Source organism: Parasteatoda tepidariorum, chromosome 9 (genome assembly GCF_982258835.1).
Source record: "Parasteatoda tepidariorum strain Cologne lab strain chromosome 9, Ptep-v5.0, whole genome shotgun sequence".
Taxonomy (NCBI): Eukaryota; Metazoa; Arthropoda; class Arachnida; order Araneae; family Theridiidae; genus Parasteatoda; species Parasteatoda tepidariorum.
In genome coordinates this window covers 58,922,868-58,939,675 of record NC_141763.1, presented here as the reverse complement: position 1 = coordinate 58,939,675, position 16,808 = coordinate 58,922,868, and the positions used below count along the sequence as shown (strand labels likewise).

At 36.7% G+C, this 16,808-nt stretch overlaps 2 protein-coding genes and 1 pseudogene across 2 annotated transcripts; all 3 read left to right on the top strand.

Annotated features, from left to right (window-relative positions):
* The first annotated feature begins 3,212 nt into the window (after positions 1 to 3,212).
* On the top strand, positions 3,213 to 3,952 carry LOC147804090 (uncharacterized; annotated as a pseudogene).
* A 368-nt stretch (positions 3,953 to 4,320) lies between these two features.
* Positions 4,321 to 5,618, top strand: LOC147804089 (uncharacterized). Its single transcript, XM_087151416.1, has 2 exons — positions 4,321 to 4,995; positions 5,136 to 5,618. Exons 1-2 carry the CDS (start codon positions 4,321 to 4,323, stop codon positions 5,616 to 5,618), a joined length of 1,158 nt encoding a protein of 385 aa, XP_087007542.1.
* Positions 5,619 to 14,671: 9,053 nt separating this feature from the next.
* LOC147804088 (uncharacterized) lies at positions 14,672 to 15,211 on the top strand. The gene has a single exon (XM_087151415.1). It carries the CDS (start codon positions 14,672 to 14,674, stop codon positions 15,209 to 15,211), a length of 540 nt encoding a protein of 179 aa, XP_087007541.1.
* The last annotated feature ends 1,597 nt before the right edge of the window (positions 15,212 to 16,808 follow it).

Genomic DNA, 16,808 nt, shown 5'->3' with positions numbered 1-16,808 from the left:
GCCTGCCTTGTTTAGTAAAAACTGAATTAGTAAATTTAAACTCGACTAGAAAGAAATTTACCATGGACTCCATAAAAAGTGGAAACTCGCTCAGTATTGATCAGATCAGGCACAAGTATGCAGAACTTTTTCAGCCTGCCACTTCTCCTAATAAACATTTTAAAGTTTCATTGAAGATACAAGGCAATGCTCGACCATTTTTTTGTAAAGCAAGACCCGTGCTCTACACATTCGAGCAAGTGGTGTCTGATGAACTCAAACTATTAGAGCAAAGAGGTGTATGGAAATCAGTTGAACACTCCAAATGGGCAACGCCATTGGTAGTTATACCAAAAAAGAATGGTGCTGTTAGGCTTTGTGGAGATTTCAATGTGACTGTAAACAAAGTGTTAGAGCCTAATCAATGCCCTCTGCCTACGCAACAAGGCTTGTTTGCAACACTTAGGTGGTAAATACTTTTCAAAACTAGACTTAGCTCAGGCTTACTCACAAGTAGAGCTTGATAGTGAGTCTCAGGAGTTTTTTACACTCAACACTCACATGGGTTTAGTTCGACCAGCTACACTACAGTATGGAGTAACTGATGCACCTGCTCTATTCCAGTCTACAATGGAGCAAATGATACAGCCGTTCCCTTCAGTCATTTGCTTTCAGGATGACAGTTCCTTAAATTCAATGTGCATCTTAATGGTGATAAATGTATTTTTATGCAACTTAAGGTAGAGTTCAGGGTCACATAGTGGATGAAAGTGGAATTCACCCAACTGAAGAAGAGGTGTTAGCAATTAGAAATATAAAACCTCCTCAAAATGTTACTGGACCTTAAATCTGTTCATGGTCTACTGAACTATTATATAAAATTCATTAAGAATGCCTCAACATTGCTATCACCTTTGTATGAATTATTAAACAAAGATATTCCATAGACATTCCGAATCTCTAGACATTCCGTCTGTTTGCAAACACCGCGTCGTTCGAACGCTCATGTCATTCGTTCTTATTCTTAAATTCTATTTTATTTTTACTTACATTAAATAAATATTTTCAGTTGATTTAATATGTTTCTCACGTATCATTGCTTAAATTAAGCTCTCGCTGACAGGTTATGGGCCCAGAAATGGAAATATTAATCAACTAGAATGGACACTTAAGAACGAATTTGGAAATCGAAAGTGTTGGAAATAACAGAACATATCAGTTTCTTATCATCACTTGTTCGCTGAAATCACTTCTGACATCGAAAAATGGCTGAAGCAAATGCATTTAAAGAATTGCAGCAACAAATTGCAGATTTACAGACTCAATTAAATGCTCGAAGAACACCCGTTTCTACGTCAAGTGGGGGACTTCCAGAATCGAAACATCTTGATGGCTCGAACTATTCCGATTGGAAATTTCTAATGAAAAATTTCATAGTTGATGCTGGACTTTGGAGATTCATTGAACCGATAAGAAATGAAGAAATTGATCCTGAATTAGATAGAAGAGCACTGGCAAAAATAAATTTATCGATTAAACCGATAGCGTCAACCGAAACCAAGAAAGTGAAAACAGCTAAGGAAGCCTGGACGTCACTACAGAATACCTATGAAGATAAAGGGGTAATTAGAAGAATTGGACTGTATTCATCGCTATTTCGAACAAAATATGAAGATTGCTCATCGATGTCAACGTATATTGACAACATCTCGAAAGTATCGGAAAGCCTCTAAATAGTGAAACTGTTGGTGGAATAATACTTGGAGGACTACCAGAAAAATTCAGACCACTTATTCTCGGAATACAAGGCTCAAATCAAGTAATTACAGTTCATTTTGTCAAAAATTTGCTATTACAAAAAATTTGAAAGATTTGTGTTCTACATCAACCAATTGTTCAACGTCGAGTGTGTCCGCTTCTAAGTCTGGCAAGTGCCGTTTGGACAGGCTCATTGCTTGCCCTGATCAGAGCAAGACCAGGCCGGCCTCCCCCATACCAATCATGCACAGGAGCTTTCCTCCAACAGGAACCAATATCTTGCCTAGTCCGGGTTGCTATTTCTGAGAAAGTAAGAAGGTCATCGCCAGCAGTATCTCTATGGCTGCCCTCACGGGCGAGACCGTCAGCAATTTCATTCCCGTAGACATTCACGTGCGACGGTACCCACTGAAAAAAATTTCCTACTGTCGTGACTCAAGCAATTTAGAAGCTGGACAATGTTTAGTGTCGTTCTGTCACCATGCCTCCACCATTCAGACAGGTGCTGTATGGAGCTACGGCTGTCACTCAGAATCCATACATCTGAATCGACATTGTCAGCAATGTAAAATTTCACAGCTTCCTCAATAGCTATTAGCTCTGACCTAAAAACCGAGCAAAAATCAGAATTTTTGATACAGATCTTGATGCCAGTCCCCTTTAAGATGAAAATTCCACTACCCGATATAGCACCAGCACCCATGCTACCGTTAGTGTAGATCTGTAAAGCATCATTTGAAATTTTATGAAGGGTTTCCAAAGCCAGCTGTCTGAGATACTCTGGGTGCTGTAAGCCCTTGTTGGTATACGAGCATAAATCCGTTCTAAAAAAGACGCGTTCGTGGAACGACGTAGCAACATCCATGCAACCCGCCAAAGAGATATATTCTACTTTATAATATTCTTATCGCATTTAATGATTTAAAATATCCAGTTAAAGTTTTCGTTGTCACGTAGAATTTGATTTTTGTTCTAAGAATATTTTGGTTAAAATAATTTTAATACTTTGAATTTGTGAACTTTTAGGAAAGTACTTATTCTCTATCTAGTATTAAACAAAGTAAGCGTGTTGATTTAAAATGATTATAAGTGTTACAGTTTATAATATGGTGGTGTGATATAACAAATCGATAACTGAATGTTACAAAATATTCTCAGTATTATGGTGATTCATCCTTCCAGCGCATGTTACAAGGAAGCGCTGCGAGCGTATGTAAAAATCTTCTACCTTGTAAGCACTACTATAACTTTCACTTCTCTCAGCAGTTGTAACTCATTATGTTGTGATTTATCATTAAATGTTGCTTTGTTAAACGTTTGGAGATCATGTATGAATGAAAACCCATTTAAATACATTCTCTTAAATGGTGACCCGCGATAGACGTAACGTATGTATATCCTTATGATTATTATTTATTATGATTGTTGAAACTGAATAAGAAATTGCATCTCTCTGATTTTTGCATTATATATTAACTATGGAGGCAGCAGCAGCAGTAAAAATGCCAAACTTCATTCCATCTGATCCATCATTATGGTTCACAATGATTGAACCCACTTTTGAATTGGCTACTCCAAAGCCAATTACTGAATCAAGAACTAAATATAATCATTGTGTTGCCCACTTACCACCTGATATCGCAATGACTGTCCGTGACATTATCATCGATCCGGACAAGACGGATCCTTATGGAAAGTTAAAAACGGAAGTAATAGCACGATGTGGGGAAAGCAAATCGCTGGTGAGCAATTGGGAGAGAGAAAGCCATCGGAGCTCCTTCGTGTGATGCAGAGACGTGCTGAAAATCACAATGTTTCTGACACGCTAATTCTGGAACTATTCCTACAACAATTACCATCAAATGTGCTATCAATTCTGGCATCAATTTCTCTCCTAACTATTAAAAAGGCTGCTGAAATAGCAGACAAAATATTAGAAGTATCACCTCCACAAGTAAGTGCTGTTTCCTCTCAAAATTCTTTAAATGCTGACTCTGAACTCTTGAAAGAAATAAAACATTTGAGAGAAGAAGTTGCTAAAATGTCTTTGAGACAATCCAGAAGAGTTACTCGCACTCCATATCGAAATAATTTTCGACAGAGAAGCCCAAGTTCTAACAGACTCTGTTGGTATCATAGGAAATTTAACTCGAAAGCTCATAAGTGTGTACCTCCCTGTAATTTTACAGTGTTAAACGACAACGGCAAGGAGTAACGGCGACATACGCCTCTCGTCGCTTTTTTGCAACAGATCGGAAAAGTAATTTATGTTAAAATAATAATCAAAACCTTTAATCGTAATCCTTTACCTATTTTGTGTTTTGGCAACGCCTCTCTGCTTGTAGATCTGTGTGTTTAGAAACACGCTGCGTGCTAATTTGTTTCTTAATTATTTAATCTAGTATCTAATAAATTTATGTCAACTGTTAATGTCTATGTGAATTATTTATAATTGGTTATGGGAACCAGTAACGCGGATTAACTTGACATTTAGAAAGATAGCTAGGGAAAGCTTTGATTAGGCTTACTGGAAGTGAAACTCATGCTGTGTTGCATTCCTAGGACTAACACCTTTTTTTAACAATGGAATTTAAAGCTCATGTCGACAAACTTGTTGGTGTTTCTAACTGGAGTAAATGGAAACGTCAGATTGAACTTTTGCTTCGCCATCACGATGTTCATGATTTAATAACTGGTGATCAGGTATGTCCTGTTCTTTCCGAAAATGCAACAACGGAAGCAAAGGCGCTTCATGAAAAGAACAGAAAATCTTTCATGGAGAACGACTCTCTAGCACAACTTGTTCTAGTTAGTAGCATGGATGATGCAAATGTTGAACTCACAGCAACATGCGACAGTGCGATAAGTATTTGGCAAAAGTTACTTTCTATTTATGAGCAAAGCTCGGGTCAAAGGCTTGATCGCTTAATGGAACAATTTTTTCGATGTGAAAGGGATGCAAATGATGATGTTGTCACACATATTGCCAAATTGCGAAAGAATTTTAGTGAACTTAACGATGAACTTAAAAGAGTTGCTAAGACAACTCTTCCGAATTTGCTACTAATGAGTAGAATCATGTCAACCCTCCCATGTGAGTACTTTGAGTTCAAGAGCGCATGGGAGTCTATTCCAATTGAAGATCGTTCTATAAATATGCTGACAGAGCGACTTCGTCTAATTGAAATGGGATGGCAACCGAAGAAGTCAGATTCTACAGCTTTTCTTGTAGAAAAACAGGGCACATTGCCAAAGATTGTTAGAAGGCAAATAAATTGAAAGCCTCTGGTGACGCATTTGTGTGCGTTGAAGGAGTGGAGGAAAACGAACTCTGGATAGCTGATAGTGGAGCGTCAGCTCATATAACCAGTTTTAAAAATTATTTTCTCGATTTTAAGAAGTTTCCTTTTTCAAAGCCAGTGCATGTCGGCAACAACAACACAATTTTAGCTTCTGGACAAGGAACAGTAAATGTTGAAATGAAAGTAAATGGAAAATGGGTCAGCAACCATTTGTCAGAAGTATGGTATGTACCTGATGTGAGCAGAAATCTGTTTTCTGTTAGTCAGACACTTGAAAAAGGTTTTGCTTTTCAAGCTGAAAGAAAAGAATGTTTTTTCACAAGAGATGGAAGTGTACGCTTAAGAAGCGTTAAGACAGTAAATGGACTATATGCTTTAAAAATGAGAGTTGTGTGTCCATTAATGTCTGCTGAAATATGTGTTGCTTCTGCAGATCAGTCCTTTCAACTATGGCATGAGAAATCATGTCATCAAAACAATACTTATGTTAAAGAGTTTCTTGGTCGAAGGGGAATTAAAGTCTGTGAAAGTAAGGAATCTTGTGAAGGGTGCTTGTCTGGTAAACAACAACGTGGGTGATTTCCTGACTGACCTTGCCGACCAGCAGAAACTGGAGCACTTATACATGCAGATGTGTGTGGACCTATGCAGGAGAAGTCAATAGATGGATCTCGCTACTTTGTGTGTTTCAAAGACGATTTTTCAAAATTTCGTAGAGTTTTCTTCATGGAGTCAAAGTCTGAAGTGCCCAATTGTCTCAAGATCTTCTTAAATGAAGCTAAAATTGCAGGTCATACTGTTAAAGAATTTCTCAGTGATGGAGGAGGAGAGTTTAAAAATTCTCAGGTTTGTGAAACGTTGCAAAATAGGGGAATAAATATCAGATACTCTATGCCTTACACCCCAGAGCAGAACAGTGCTGCAGAAAGAGAAAACCGAACTATAGTGGAAACTGTTAGATCTATCCTTCATCATAAAGGTCTTCCTCTAAAGTTGTAGGCGGAGGCAGTAAACACTGCAGTATATGTCTTAAATAGAACAGGTCCAACTAGGCAGAAGAATAAAACTCCTATTGAACTTTGGTCAGGCAGCGCTTTTGATATAGCCAACTTGAAAATATTTGGAAACAAGTGCTTCGTGCATGTTCCTAAGCAGCGAAGGCAAAAATGGGATCCGAAAAGGGTTTCCGGCTATTTTGTTGGTTACTGCGGCAATAAAGGTGGCTATAGAGTTTGGGTACAGGATCAAAACAAAATCGTTTTGAGTAGAGATGTTATTTTTCAAAATGAATCCTATTGCTCTATGATACCTCAGAATGAGAAGTCATGTGATGATGTCAACGAACCATCAATTAATCATGAATCAGATGTAGAATTCATCAGATCCTCTGACAAGAAAGATTTAGATGTGAGCCAGGAAATAGGGGAAGATTCATCTGATCCAGTAGATTTTGAAAATTTATCTGATAAGCAAGAGATAAACTTGTGAAACAGGTCACTGATAAAGAAACCAGCAAGATATGACAATTGTGTTCTTCTAGCTGAATATACAGAACCTGAAACATATAAAGAGGCCATTGCTTCAAAAGAAAGCAATGAGTGGCTTGCAGCTATGAAAAAAGAGATGGGTTCTTTAGAAGACAACAATACCTGGAAGTTTGTGAATCTACCTCAAGGTAGAAAAGCGATTGCTAGTCGCTGGGTTTATAAAGTAAAGAAAAATACTGATGGGACTGTTCAGCGCGTTAAAGCATGCCTCGTCGCCAAAGGCTACAGCCAAAAAGTTGGTGTTGATTTCAAAGAAACCTTTAGTCCTGTTGTGCGTTGGGATACCATCAGAACAGTACTCAGTATTGCTGCATTTAATAAGCTGAAACTGATTCAATTTGATGTCAAAACTGCATTTCTCTATGGAGATTTGCAAGAAGATATTTACATGTATCAGCCTGAGGGCTTTGAAGATGGTACTGAACAAGTCTGTAAATTGCTTAAGAGCATTTATGGATTGAAGCAAGCTCCAAGAGTTTGGAATGAACTCTTCAAAAGTTTCGCTGTGAAATGTGGTTTGAAACAATCAAACTCAGATCCCTGTTTGTTTTTGAATGATGAGAAATCAATTTACTATCTCATTGTGTATGTTGATGATAGAATTATTGCATCGCTAGATGAAAGTGTTGTAAAACAATTCTTAGAGAAACTTAAAAGTGATTTTAGTGTTGTGATTGGTAAGGCCAACTACTTTCTAGGTATGCAAATTGAATGCCTTGATGATGGTGGTATATTTATACACCAGGAAGCTTACTGTAAGAAAATTTTGAATAGGTTTGAAATGAATGAGTGCAATTCAGTAAGTACTCCAATGGAAAAAGGTAGTATTACCACTGATCAATCAGTACCCCTCCCAGCTGTTGTGCCTTATCGTAAAGCTATTGGCAACTTAATGCTCTTAGCAATTGTTTCTAGGCCTGATATATCGTATGCAGTTAGAGTGTTATCTCAGGTCTTAGACAAGCCTCAGCAGGTGCACTGGAATATGACCAAAAGAATTATGCGTTACCTGAAAGGAACTGAAAGATGTGGAATTCTGTTCCAAAGTAAGAAAGATTCTCAGATTACTCTTCAGTGTTATACCGACTCTGATTATGCAGGAGATCCTCTTTCGAGAAGATCCACTTCAGGAATGGTTTTCCTATCCAATGGTGATGCTGTTTCATGGAGGAGCCAACGACAAAACTGCATTACTCTTTCAACGACTGAAGCTGAATTTGTTGCAGCTAGTCAAGCTGCAAAGGAGGCCATTTGGTTAGGTAATCTTTTAAGAGAATTACAGTGTATTTCTACAATACCAGTTCTACAAATGGACAACCAAAGTGCTATGAGATTAGTGGAAAACCCTGAATTTCATCACAGAACCAAACATATCGACATCAGATATAAGTTCATACGTGAACATTATGAATCAAAACAACTAGATGTTAATTATTGTAATAGTGATATGCAAATTGCTGATATCTTAACTAAACCTCTAGTGAAAGACAGGTTTCTAAAGCTCAGAAATTTAATTGGAATACATAATCTTAATTAAGTGTATCTGTGTATTTATGTTAATATTTATAGTGCTATATACTATTTAAGTTGTTATTGTATAATCTTTTTTTCAATGTGTTTAAGAAGACAAATATTGCTATTAGTGTTTTGATTTAGGGTAAGTGTTAAAATAATAATCAAAACCTTTAATCGTAATCGTTTACCTATTTTGTATTTTTGTGTTTTGGCAACACCTCTCTGCTTGTAAATCTGTGTGTTTACGAACACGCTGTGTGCCGGCTGTGTGCTAATTCGTTTCTTAATTATTTAATCTAGTATCTAATAAATTTATGTCAACTGTTAATGTCTATGTGAATTATTTATAATTATTTATGCTTTCTAGTGGACACGGGAAGCGACTGTTTTTTGATACCAGCATCGAAAATAGATAAAATGTCTGCTCCAACTCAAACATTCATTGATGCTAATGGAACTTCCATTAATGTTTATAAACGGAAATTATTATCCATTGATTTAGGTCTACGAAGACAATTTGTGTATCCTTTTTATATATGCAATGTTTCAACCCCCATTATAGGTGCTGATTTTCTGCATTACTTTAATTTAAAACCAGATCTTAGAAAACGTAAGTTATTTGATATTGAAACTCATTTAAATACGCATTGTGTATTTCATAATTCTGATATTTATTCTATCAAATCAATTGTAAATGATGATATTTTTTCTGAAATTTTAAGTGAATTTTCTAACATCAATAAATCTCCAAGCCCCGATCAAATTATTAAACATTCTGTACAACATCATATCGATACTTTTGGCCAACCTGTCTATGCTAAATCTCGACGTCTCGCTCACGATAGGCTAAAAATAGCAAAAATGGAATTCCAGCATATGTTGGATTTGGGTCACATGCGCCCATCCAACATCAATTATACTTTTCCACTACACATGGTTCCGAAAAAGAACAGTGATGACTGGCGTCCGGTTGGCGATTTCAGAGCACTTAATGCTTATACTAAAAAAGATAAATACCCCATTCCGAGCATTGTTGATTTTACTAGTCAGCTGCACGGAACAACTATTTTTTCTTGCATAGATTTAGTAAAAGCCTTCCACCAAATTCCGATTGCTCCCGAAGATGTTCACAAAACTGCTATAACCACACCTTTTGGACTCTTCGAAAGCACTCGGATGCAATTCGGTTTATGTGATGCTTCTAGCACATTTCAGAGATTTATAGATGAAGTGACTCGATGTTTATGCTTTTGCTGACGATATATTAATTGCATCAAAATCTCTTGAAGAGCATATTAAACATCTTAAAGCTCTATTTTTTAGACTTGACCATTATGGACTAACAATCAAACCTTCTAAATGTATATTTGGTGTTTCAAAATTAGAATTTTTAGGCTTTACAGTATCTAAAGATGGTCTTGAACCAATTTCTGACCACGTTAATGCTATTTTTAAATTTTCCTATGCCCACAACTTTAACCCAACTTCGTAGATATTTAGGCATATTTAATTTTTATAGAAGATTTATTCCTAAAGCCGCCGATATTTTATCACCCATAGTTAAATTCCTCGAAGGACACAAAAATCGCAGAAAACATCCTCGATCCAATGCTCAAAAATCTGATGAGCAATTAGAATGGAACGATGAAACAGATGCTGCATTCACAAAATCAAAAGAAGCTATTTCTAACGCCACACTTTTGCGTCACCCTATTCCTGGTGCTCAGTTAAACTTGTGGGTGGATGCGTCTAATGTCGCTATAGGTGGTTCCGTCAATCGACTGTCTGACAACCAATGGGAACCAATTGCATTTTATTCGGCAAAATTAAATAAATCCCAAAGAAATTGGTCAACATATGACCGAGAATTATATGCCACATATTCTTTAATAAAGAAATTTCGACATTTACTCGAAGGTCGAAACTTCTTTATTTATACCGATCAAAAAACATTAATTTTCAACTTCCATCAAAATCCTGACAAATGCAGTCCCCGCCAACTTCGCCTCTTAGAAAAAGACCTACTTTTTGAAATAGGTAAGGCCCACTTTATAACAGTAATCAACTTAACGAAAGGTTATTGGCAAATCCCGATGAAGGAAAGCGCCAAACCATATACAGCATTTGTCACTCATGCTGGAATTTACCAATAGAAGGTTCTTCGGAACGGTTTCAAGAATGCAGGAAGTACCTTTCAGAAATCCATGTATAAAGTACTAGCTCGCCATAGACACTACTGTCACTCATACATTGATGTTGTGGCGATATTTTCTAGGTCCTGGGATGAAAATCTCTACCACATCGACCAGGTGGTTCAAACTCTGAGAAGTGTTGGTCTAACCGCAAATCTAGATAAGTGTGATTTCGGAAAGAGTCACGTGAAGTTCTTAGGCCATATAATAGGTTCTGGCACTCACTCTCCAGATCCTGAGAAAGTGGAAGTCATCCAAAATTTGTCTAAGCCTACCAACAAAAAGGAAATTAGAAGTCTATTAGGGCTGGCAAGCTATTATAGAGATTATATCCAAAAATTTTCTGAAGTAGTTCTACCTTTAACAAACCTTACTAAAAAGAATGTTCCGAATAATATTTCATGGGACTCGAAAACAGAAGCATCCTTCAACAAACTTAAAGAAGATTAAAATGCCATCATTACACACTCCAGACATCGATAAACCCTTTCAACTCTATACTGATGCATCTGCGTTTGCAATTGGAGTGTATTTAGCCCAAAATAATGAACAGGGAAAAGAGATGCCCATCGCATTTTTTAGCAAAAAACTAAATCTTTGCCAACAACGATGGTCAACCATTGAGAGGGAAGCGTTTTGTGTCATCGAAGCTTTGAAAAAGTTTGATACTTGGATTTTCGGTGCCAAAGTACAAATTGTGTCAAACCATAATCCCCTTACCTACCTGACCCGAAGTACTCCTCATGGTGCTAAACACTCTCGGTGGGACTTAGCGTTAAAATGCTACAATATGACTTTGACATACCGTAAGGGCAGTTCACATAGAAATGCCGATGCCTTATCAAGGTTAGCAGTCAATTCCTAAAAAAAAATAATAATGTATATATACAGGGGACCTCATCAGGGGGGAAGGTGGGGGCACGATGCGCTCACTTAAAGCTTGGGGGGGATTTTTACACTAAATACAGTTAAATATAGTTTGGGGGGGGGGGGAATTTAGACGAGAGAATTTTTTTAAGTACATGAATAAAAGAAGCAACTGGCCATTTTCAGGCATGCATAACTTGACTACAGGTGCAAAGCAAAATACATAAGGAAATTCTGGAAATCCACCTCATCCTATTTCCTGTCCACAGAGAATAGGGGTGCCACTAGTAATTGCTGTTTCCCCCTGTCTGCAAGCTGACATTCTCACATTCTTCTCCTCAAGAATATTCTTCTCCTTACAAGAATTTCTACTTTCTTGGAAAAAGGGGTGTCATGATTGTCGTCGCTCAAATGTTTCGGTCATGATCAGTCGTGGTTCTTTCACAATCTTTGGATATAGCGGTTTATTTCATAAAGAACATAATTTATGGTATGGGACTGAGGCGCACGTGAGCAACAACAATACGATGACAGGCTTTAAGAAACAATCAATTTTAAAGAAAGGCATTTTTAGCGCTCCTCTTTTGATTTTCAAGATGCTTGTTCGTGCCCACTGCGACACAAGCGCCATCCATCTCTTAGAGTTTTAAATATTTGAATCAGTGTTAAAAGAGTTCCGCGATCAAGCGGATGTGTCTATACAACAGTGAAAATGTGTGTGTATAAAAGTTTTAAATAAAATAATTAATGAATACAGTCCGGTATCAGAGTTACTGAAATACATCCGGTCCGTACAAACCGGACTAATTAGTGAGCTATGGATAAAATTTGAGATGTGCAATTAATGTTCATTGTGCGTAAAGCTACGATGTAAACAAAGTGAAACTTTAAAATCAAAAGTGAAACCTTCTTGGATGAGCATCTGATGTCAAAGTAGGTGCATGAACTTTCTGGTCATTTACTCCCACCAGTTAAATTCTGTGTTTACTTATATGAGTTAAGTGATATATGTTAATTTTGTGATTGTATTCTGTTTGCAAAATGTTTAAAGGTGCGAAAAAAGTAGTCATACAACTTTCCGCTACTGAGTTAGGCGTGATAATAGGTGATAAAGTGACAAATATAGATCCTACTAATCTTATAAAAAATACTGAGAGTTACAAAACAGATCCTAATATGGTAACTGATCTAATCGAGGGGATAATAGATGGTAGGAAAACAGAATCAGAGAAATTTGAGAAAAGTAAACAACAAGAGTTACAATTGGAACAAATAAAATTAGAGAGAGCAAAAGCAGAATTGGAATTGTTGCGCAAGCAGCCAGTTCAAAAAACTAATGATAATTATTCTGAAAACAAAGTTGAGAATTGCGAGTCTCTGGATTTGATAATAAAAAGTATAAAAACTTTAACTATTATAGAGTTCCGAGTCAGCCAGAAGGGTGGGGTTTATTTTTTGCTTCTTTGGAAAGGTCCTTTATAACAAAAAATGTACCCGATAAATTTAAGTCTGAAATACTTTTGAATTTACTAGGCGAAAAAGCGTCAAACGTAATTTCTTACATAAGTGATAACGAACTCAGTGATTATGATAAAATAAAAACAATTGTATTGAGGGAGTTTGAACTGATCCCCCAGTATTGTTTAGAGAAATTTAAGAAAACTACTAGGCACACAAATGAAACCCATTTGCACTTTGCATCACGTTTAACTGCTAGCTTTAATTATTATTTAAAATTGAGAGAAGTGTCTGATTTTGATAAGCTAAAACAATTAATTGTATCGGACAAATTATATCAAACTTTAGATAAGGAAACTGCTTCTCATATTAGCATTAGACAGTCTAGCGGCTGGTTTGATCCCGTAAGTTTAGGCAAAGAAGCTGATTTATTTTTTGTCTCACGCGGAAAATCTTTAACGGAGGAATATCAACAGTCATAAATCGTCTAATATGAGAGCATTTTTGGCTGATGGCAAGAGTTTAAAGTATATTATGTGTTCATCGGAAAGTCATCCTTTATATAAATGTAATTATTATTGGGGAATTCTGAAAGAGTAGAAGTAATTAAGAAAAATAACCATTGTTTTAATTGCCTGGGAAAACATTTAGTGAGTAAGTGTAATTCAAAATTTTCGTGTTCGATATGCAGGCAAGAAGGAAAAAATAAAAGACCTCTTTACATTATCCTAGAAACGAAAGTATTGAGAATGGGAAAAACGAAAATGCTAATGAGGCAGCTGTAAGTAGAGAACTTCTTTCCCTCTCTCCTAGAGTAAACAAAGCTTCACTGTCGCCGATCGCACCCATATTTCAGGCGTCTGCCTCTACTCAAAGTCAAAACAATCCGATTCTTTCATCAAGAGTAATAAATCAGAGAAAAATTGTTTTGCTGAGTACGATTAATTGCTTATTGAAGAGGCCGGGATAGCCTGGTCGGTAGGGCGCTGGGCCCATATCCAAGAGGTCGTGGGTTCGATCCTCGCCGGCCGAAGACTCCCCGTGTAGTAAATGGTGACTGATGCACGTTGAATCTGTCGAGTCTCAAAGTCCTCCATGTTCCCACAACAAATCAATACCTCTGGGGGTACTGATCCAGGAGTTTCCTTGTCTTCTGGATTGGTTCAAAATTACAAGGCTACGGAGTTGAACGTAAGTAGTCGTAAACCCATGAAATTGGGTCGGCTGTTCAACGACGGTTATAAAATAAAATAAAATTGCTTATTGAAAGATAATCGAGGAAATATAGAGTCCATGGAATATTAGATCAGGGTGCAATGAATAATTTTATGACTTTAGATTGTTTTTTCTTTCTTTAAGTTTAAGCTATTTGCACAAACATAACGGTTTGCGGTTTAGGTGATACATTCACAACAATTAAAACCTTTGTTAATGCTACAATTTCTAATTTTGAGGGAAGTTTTGAAAGAGATTTAGATTTTTTAATTGTACCTAAAATTACAGATTTTATGCCGTCAAAAATGATAAAGATAAATTTACCTGAATTAGAGTTTATTAAACTAGCCGATGACAACTTTAATGTTCCAAGTCGTATCGATGTACTTTTAAGTGCTGAGATATTTTACGAATTATTGCTGCCCGGTCAAATTTATCCGCTTAACGGTACTTTGATTTTTCAAAATACAGTTTTCGGATACGTGGCTTGTGGTAACGTTCCCATGGAATCAGAGGAAAGGCTACACTATGGATTTATTCAGGATAATACTGAGCTAAACAAAAATATAGAGAAATTTTGGGATATAGAAGAGGTGCAGTGTGAGGTAACCAAAAATAAAGAAGCAATAATTTTCGAAAAACACTTTGAGGAAAGCGTTAAAAGAGATAAGACGGGGAGGTTTATTGTAAAAATGCCATTAAAAGATGATCCGAGGTGTTTGGGAAAATCTAAAGATATCGCTTAAAAAATTAAATTCTCCGTGGAATCGGTTTTTAAAAGATCCTGAATATTTAGCTTTGTAGAGATTTTTTACGCCAGTATGAAACATTAAGTCATATGACCGAAGTTTCGGAATGTGAGGAAGAAGCAGGAACTTATTATATTCCACACTTAGGAATTTATCGCCCGGATAAAATGACAACAAAACTTCGTGTCGTGTTTAATGCATCCTCACCAACAACTTTAGTTAATTCACTCAACTCTATACAATATAACGGTGGAGTTATTCAGGAAGATCTATTTAAAATAATAACAAAATTTCGCAAACATATTTATGCATTTGTAGCTAACATCAAACAAATGTATAGAATGATTTTAATTGATCAGAGTCAAACCAAACTTATGAGAATTCTTTGGAGGGAGGAAGTAAATGACCCAGTTAAGATGTACGAACTCAAAACTGTCACCTATGGCACAACCAGTGCACCTTACCTAGCCACACGAGTTTTATTGCAATTAGCAAGAGATGAGTCTAACAACTATCCTCTAGCTTGTCCAGCGTTAGAAAAAGACTTTTATGTTGACGACGTTTTGAGTGGTGCTGACTCCTTGAGTAAAGCAAAAAAAAATTGCAATCAGAGTTATCAAAGGCTCTAAATAGTGGAGGTATGCTTCTGAACAAGTGGTACTGCAACAACCCGGAATTGACAGGGTCTGACAATAACTATAATTTCGAAGATGAGACAAAGACACTCGGTGTAATTTGGAAACCTGCCGATGATCATTTTGCGTTCCAAACTTCCATTGAAAGTACTGTACCACCAACAAAGAGATCAGTGCTGTCCACAATAGCACGTATTTTCGACCCTTTTAATATATTGGGTCCGGTGATCACAAAAGCGAAAATCTTTTTACAAGAATTAAGCTTGACTGGAACGATCCGCTTCCTGAAATGGAGGCTCAACAGTGGGAAAGCTTCAGCAATGCTTTGCCATCAATTAACAACATCAGTATTAAAGATGCATTTTAATAGAAAATCAAGTGCATATTGAGCTTCACGGATTCACGGATTACGGATTTTTAAATCATATTCAGACGACGGAACCTTTGAAGTGAACTTGATTTGTGGTAAATCAAGGGTATCGCCTCTTAAGCGTGTTACCATTCCAAGATTGGAGTTATGTGCTGCAGACCAAGACTAATAACAAAAGTGAAAAGTGCTTAACAATTTGAATCAGCTGAAATTTTCCTGTGGAGCGACTCGATGATTGTCCTCTCCTGGATACGGAAGGAGCCCTTTCAACTAAAAACATACATTGCGAACCGGGTAGCATCAATTCAAGACTTGACACAAGTTCAACAATGGCGTCACGTATCTTCCGAGAACAATCCGGCAGATCTCATCTCCAGATGGATGAATCCTGAGAAGTTGATTGGAAATAAACTGTGGTTCAAGGGACCTGCTTTTCTGAATGAGCGAGAGTATCCCAATCGGGAAATTCCGTCATCGATCCTAAATGATGAGTTCACCTGCGAGATTAGACATTTAGAACAAATTAACTTGCCTGTGCTTAGTATGACTTCTAACCCTTTTATTCTTGAATTACTTGATATTAGCAATAGTATACTGAAGTATTGCATGTTATTAGTTATCTTTTTAGATTTATCCACAATGTAAAGAATTCTGGAAATAGGATGTTGGGGCCTCTTACTACGAAAGAAAGAAGTAAGAGTGAAACCAGATTTCTGTGGTCCATTTTTTGTAAAGTATAAACATCAACGGAAGGGAATTTACCATAAAATTTATGTTTAGTCATTATGTTATTATGTCATTAGTCGTATGTCATTATGTCCACATTATGTTTATTGCTATGTTATAAAATTATGTGTTTAGTCACTAAGACAATACACCTAGAATTAGTAACGGATTTAACCTCAAATGAAGTTTAAAGAGATTTGTGGCTCGTAGGGGTTTATGTTCTAAGTTGTTTTCGGACAATGCCACAAATTTCACAGCAGCCAACAAAGAACTATCAAAATTACATAATTTGGTTGTAAAACCAGACGATTGCTTGGCTAACTATTTAACAAGTGAGGAAATCGAATGCCACTTTCTCCCACCGAGAGCACCCAACTTCGGTGGACTCTGGGAAAGTGGCGTTAAAGTTTTTAAATTTCATTTTAAAAGAGTTGTGGGCAATTCCAGATTGAGTTACGAAGAATTCCTCACTGTCACAACCCAAATAGAAGCAAT

What these genes read in the sequence shown, in the direction of transcription:
- LOC147804088 (XM_087151415.1), top strand. Translation starts at nt 14,672, where the DNA reads ATGACCGAAGTTTCGGAATGTGAGGAAGAAGCAGGAACTTATTATATT.
- LOC147804089 (XM_087151416.1), top strand. Translation starts at nt 4,321, where the DNA reads ATGGAATTTAAAGCTCATGTCGACAAACTTGTTGGTGTTTCTAACTGG. An exon ending in AGGGCACATTGCCAAAGATT is followed by an intron (nt 4,996 to 5,135) that starts GTTAGAAGGCAA and finishes CTCGATTTTAAG; the next exon opens with AAGTTTCCTTTTTCAAAGCC.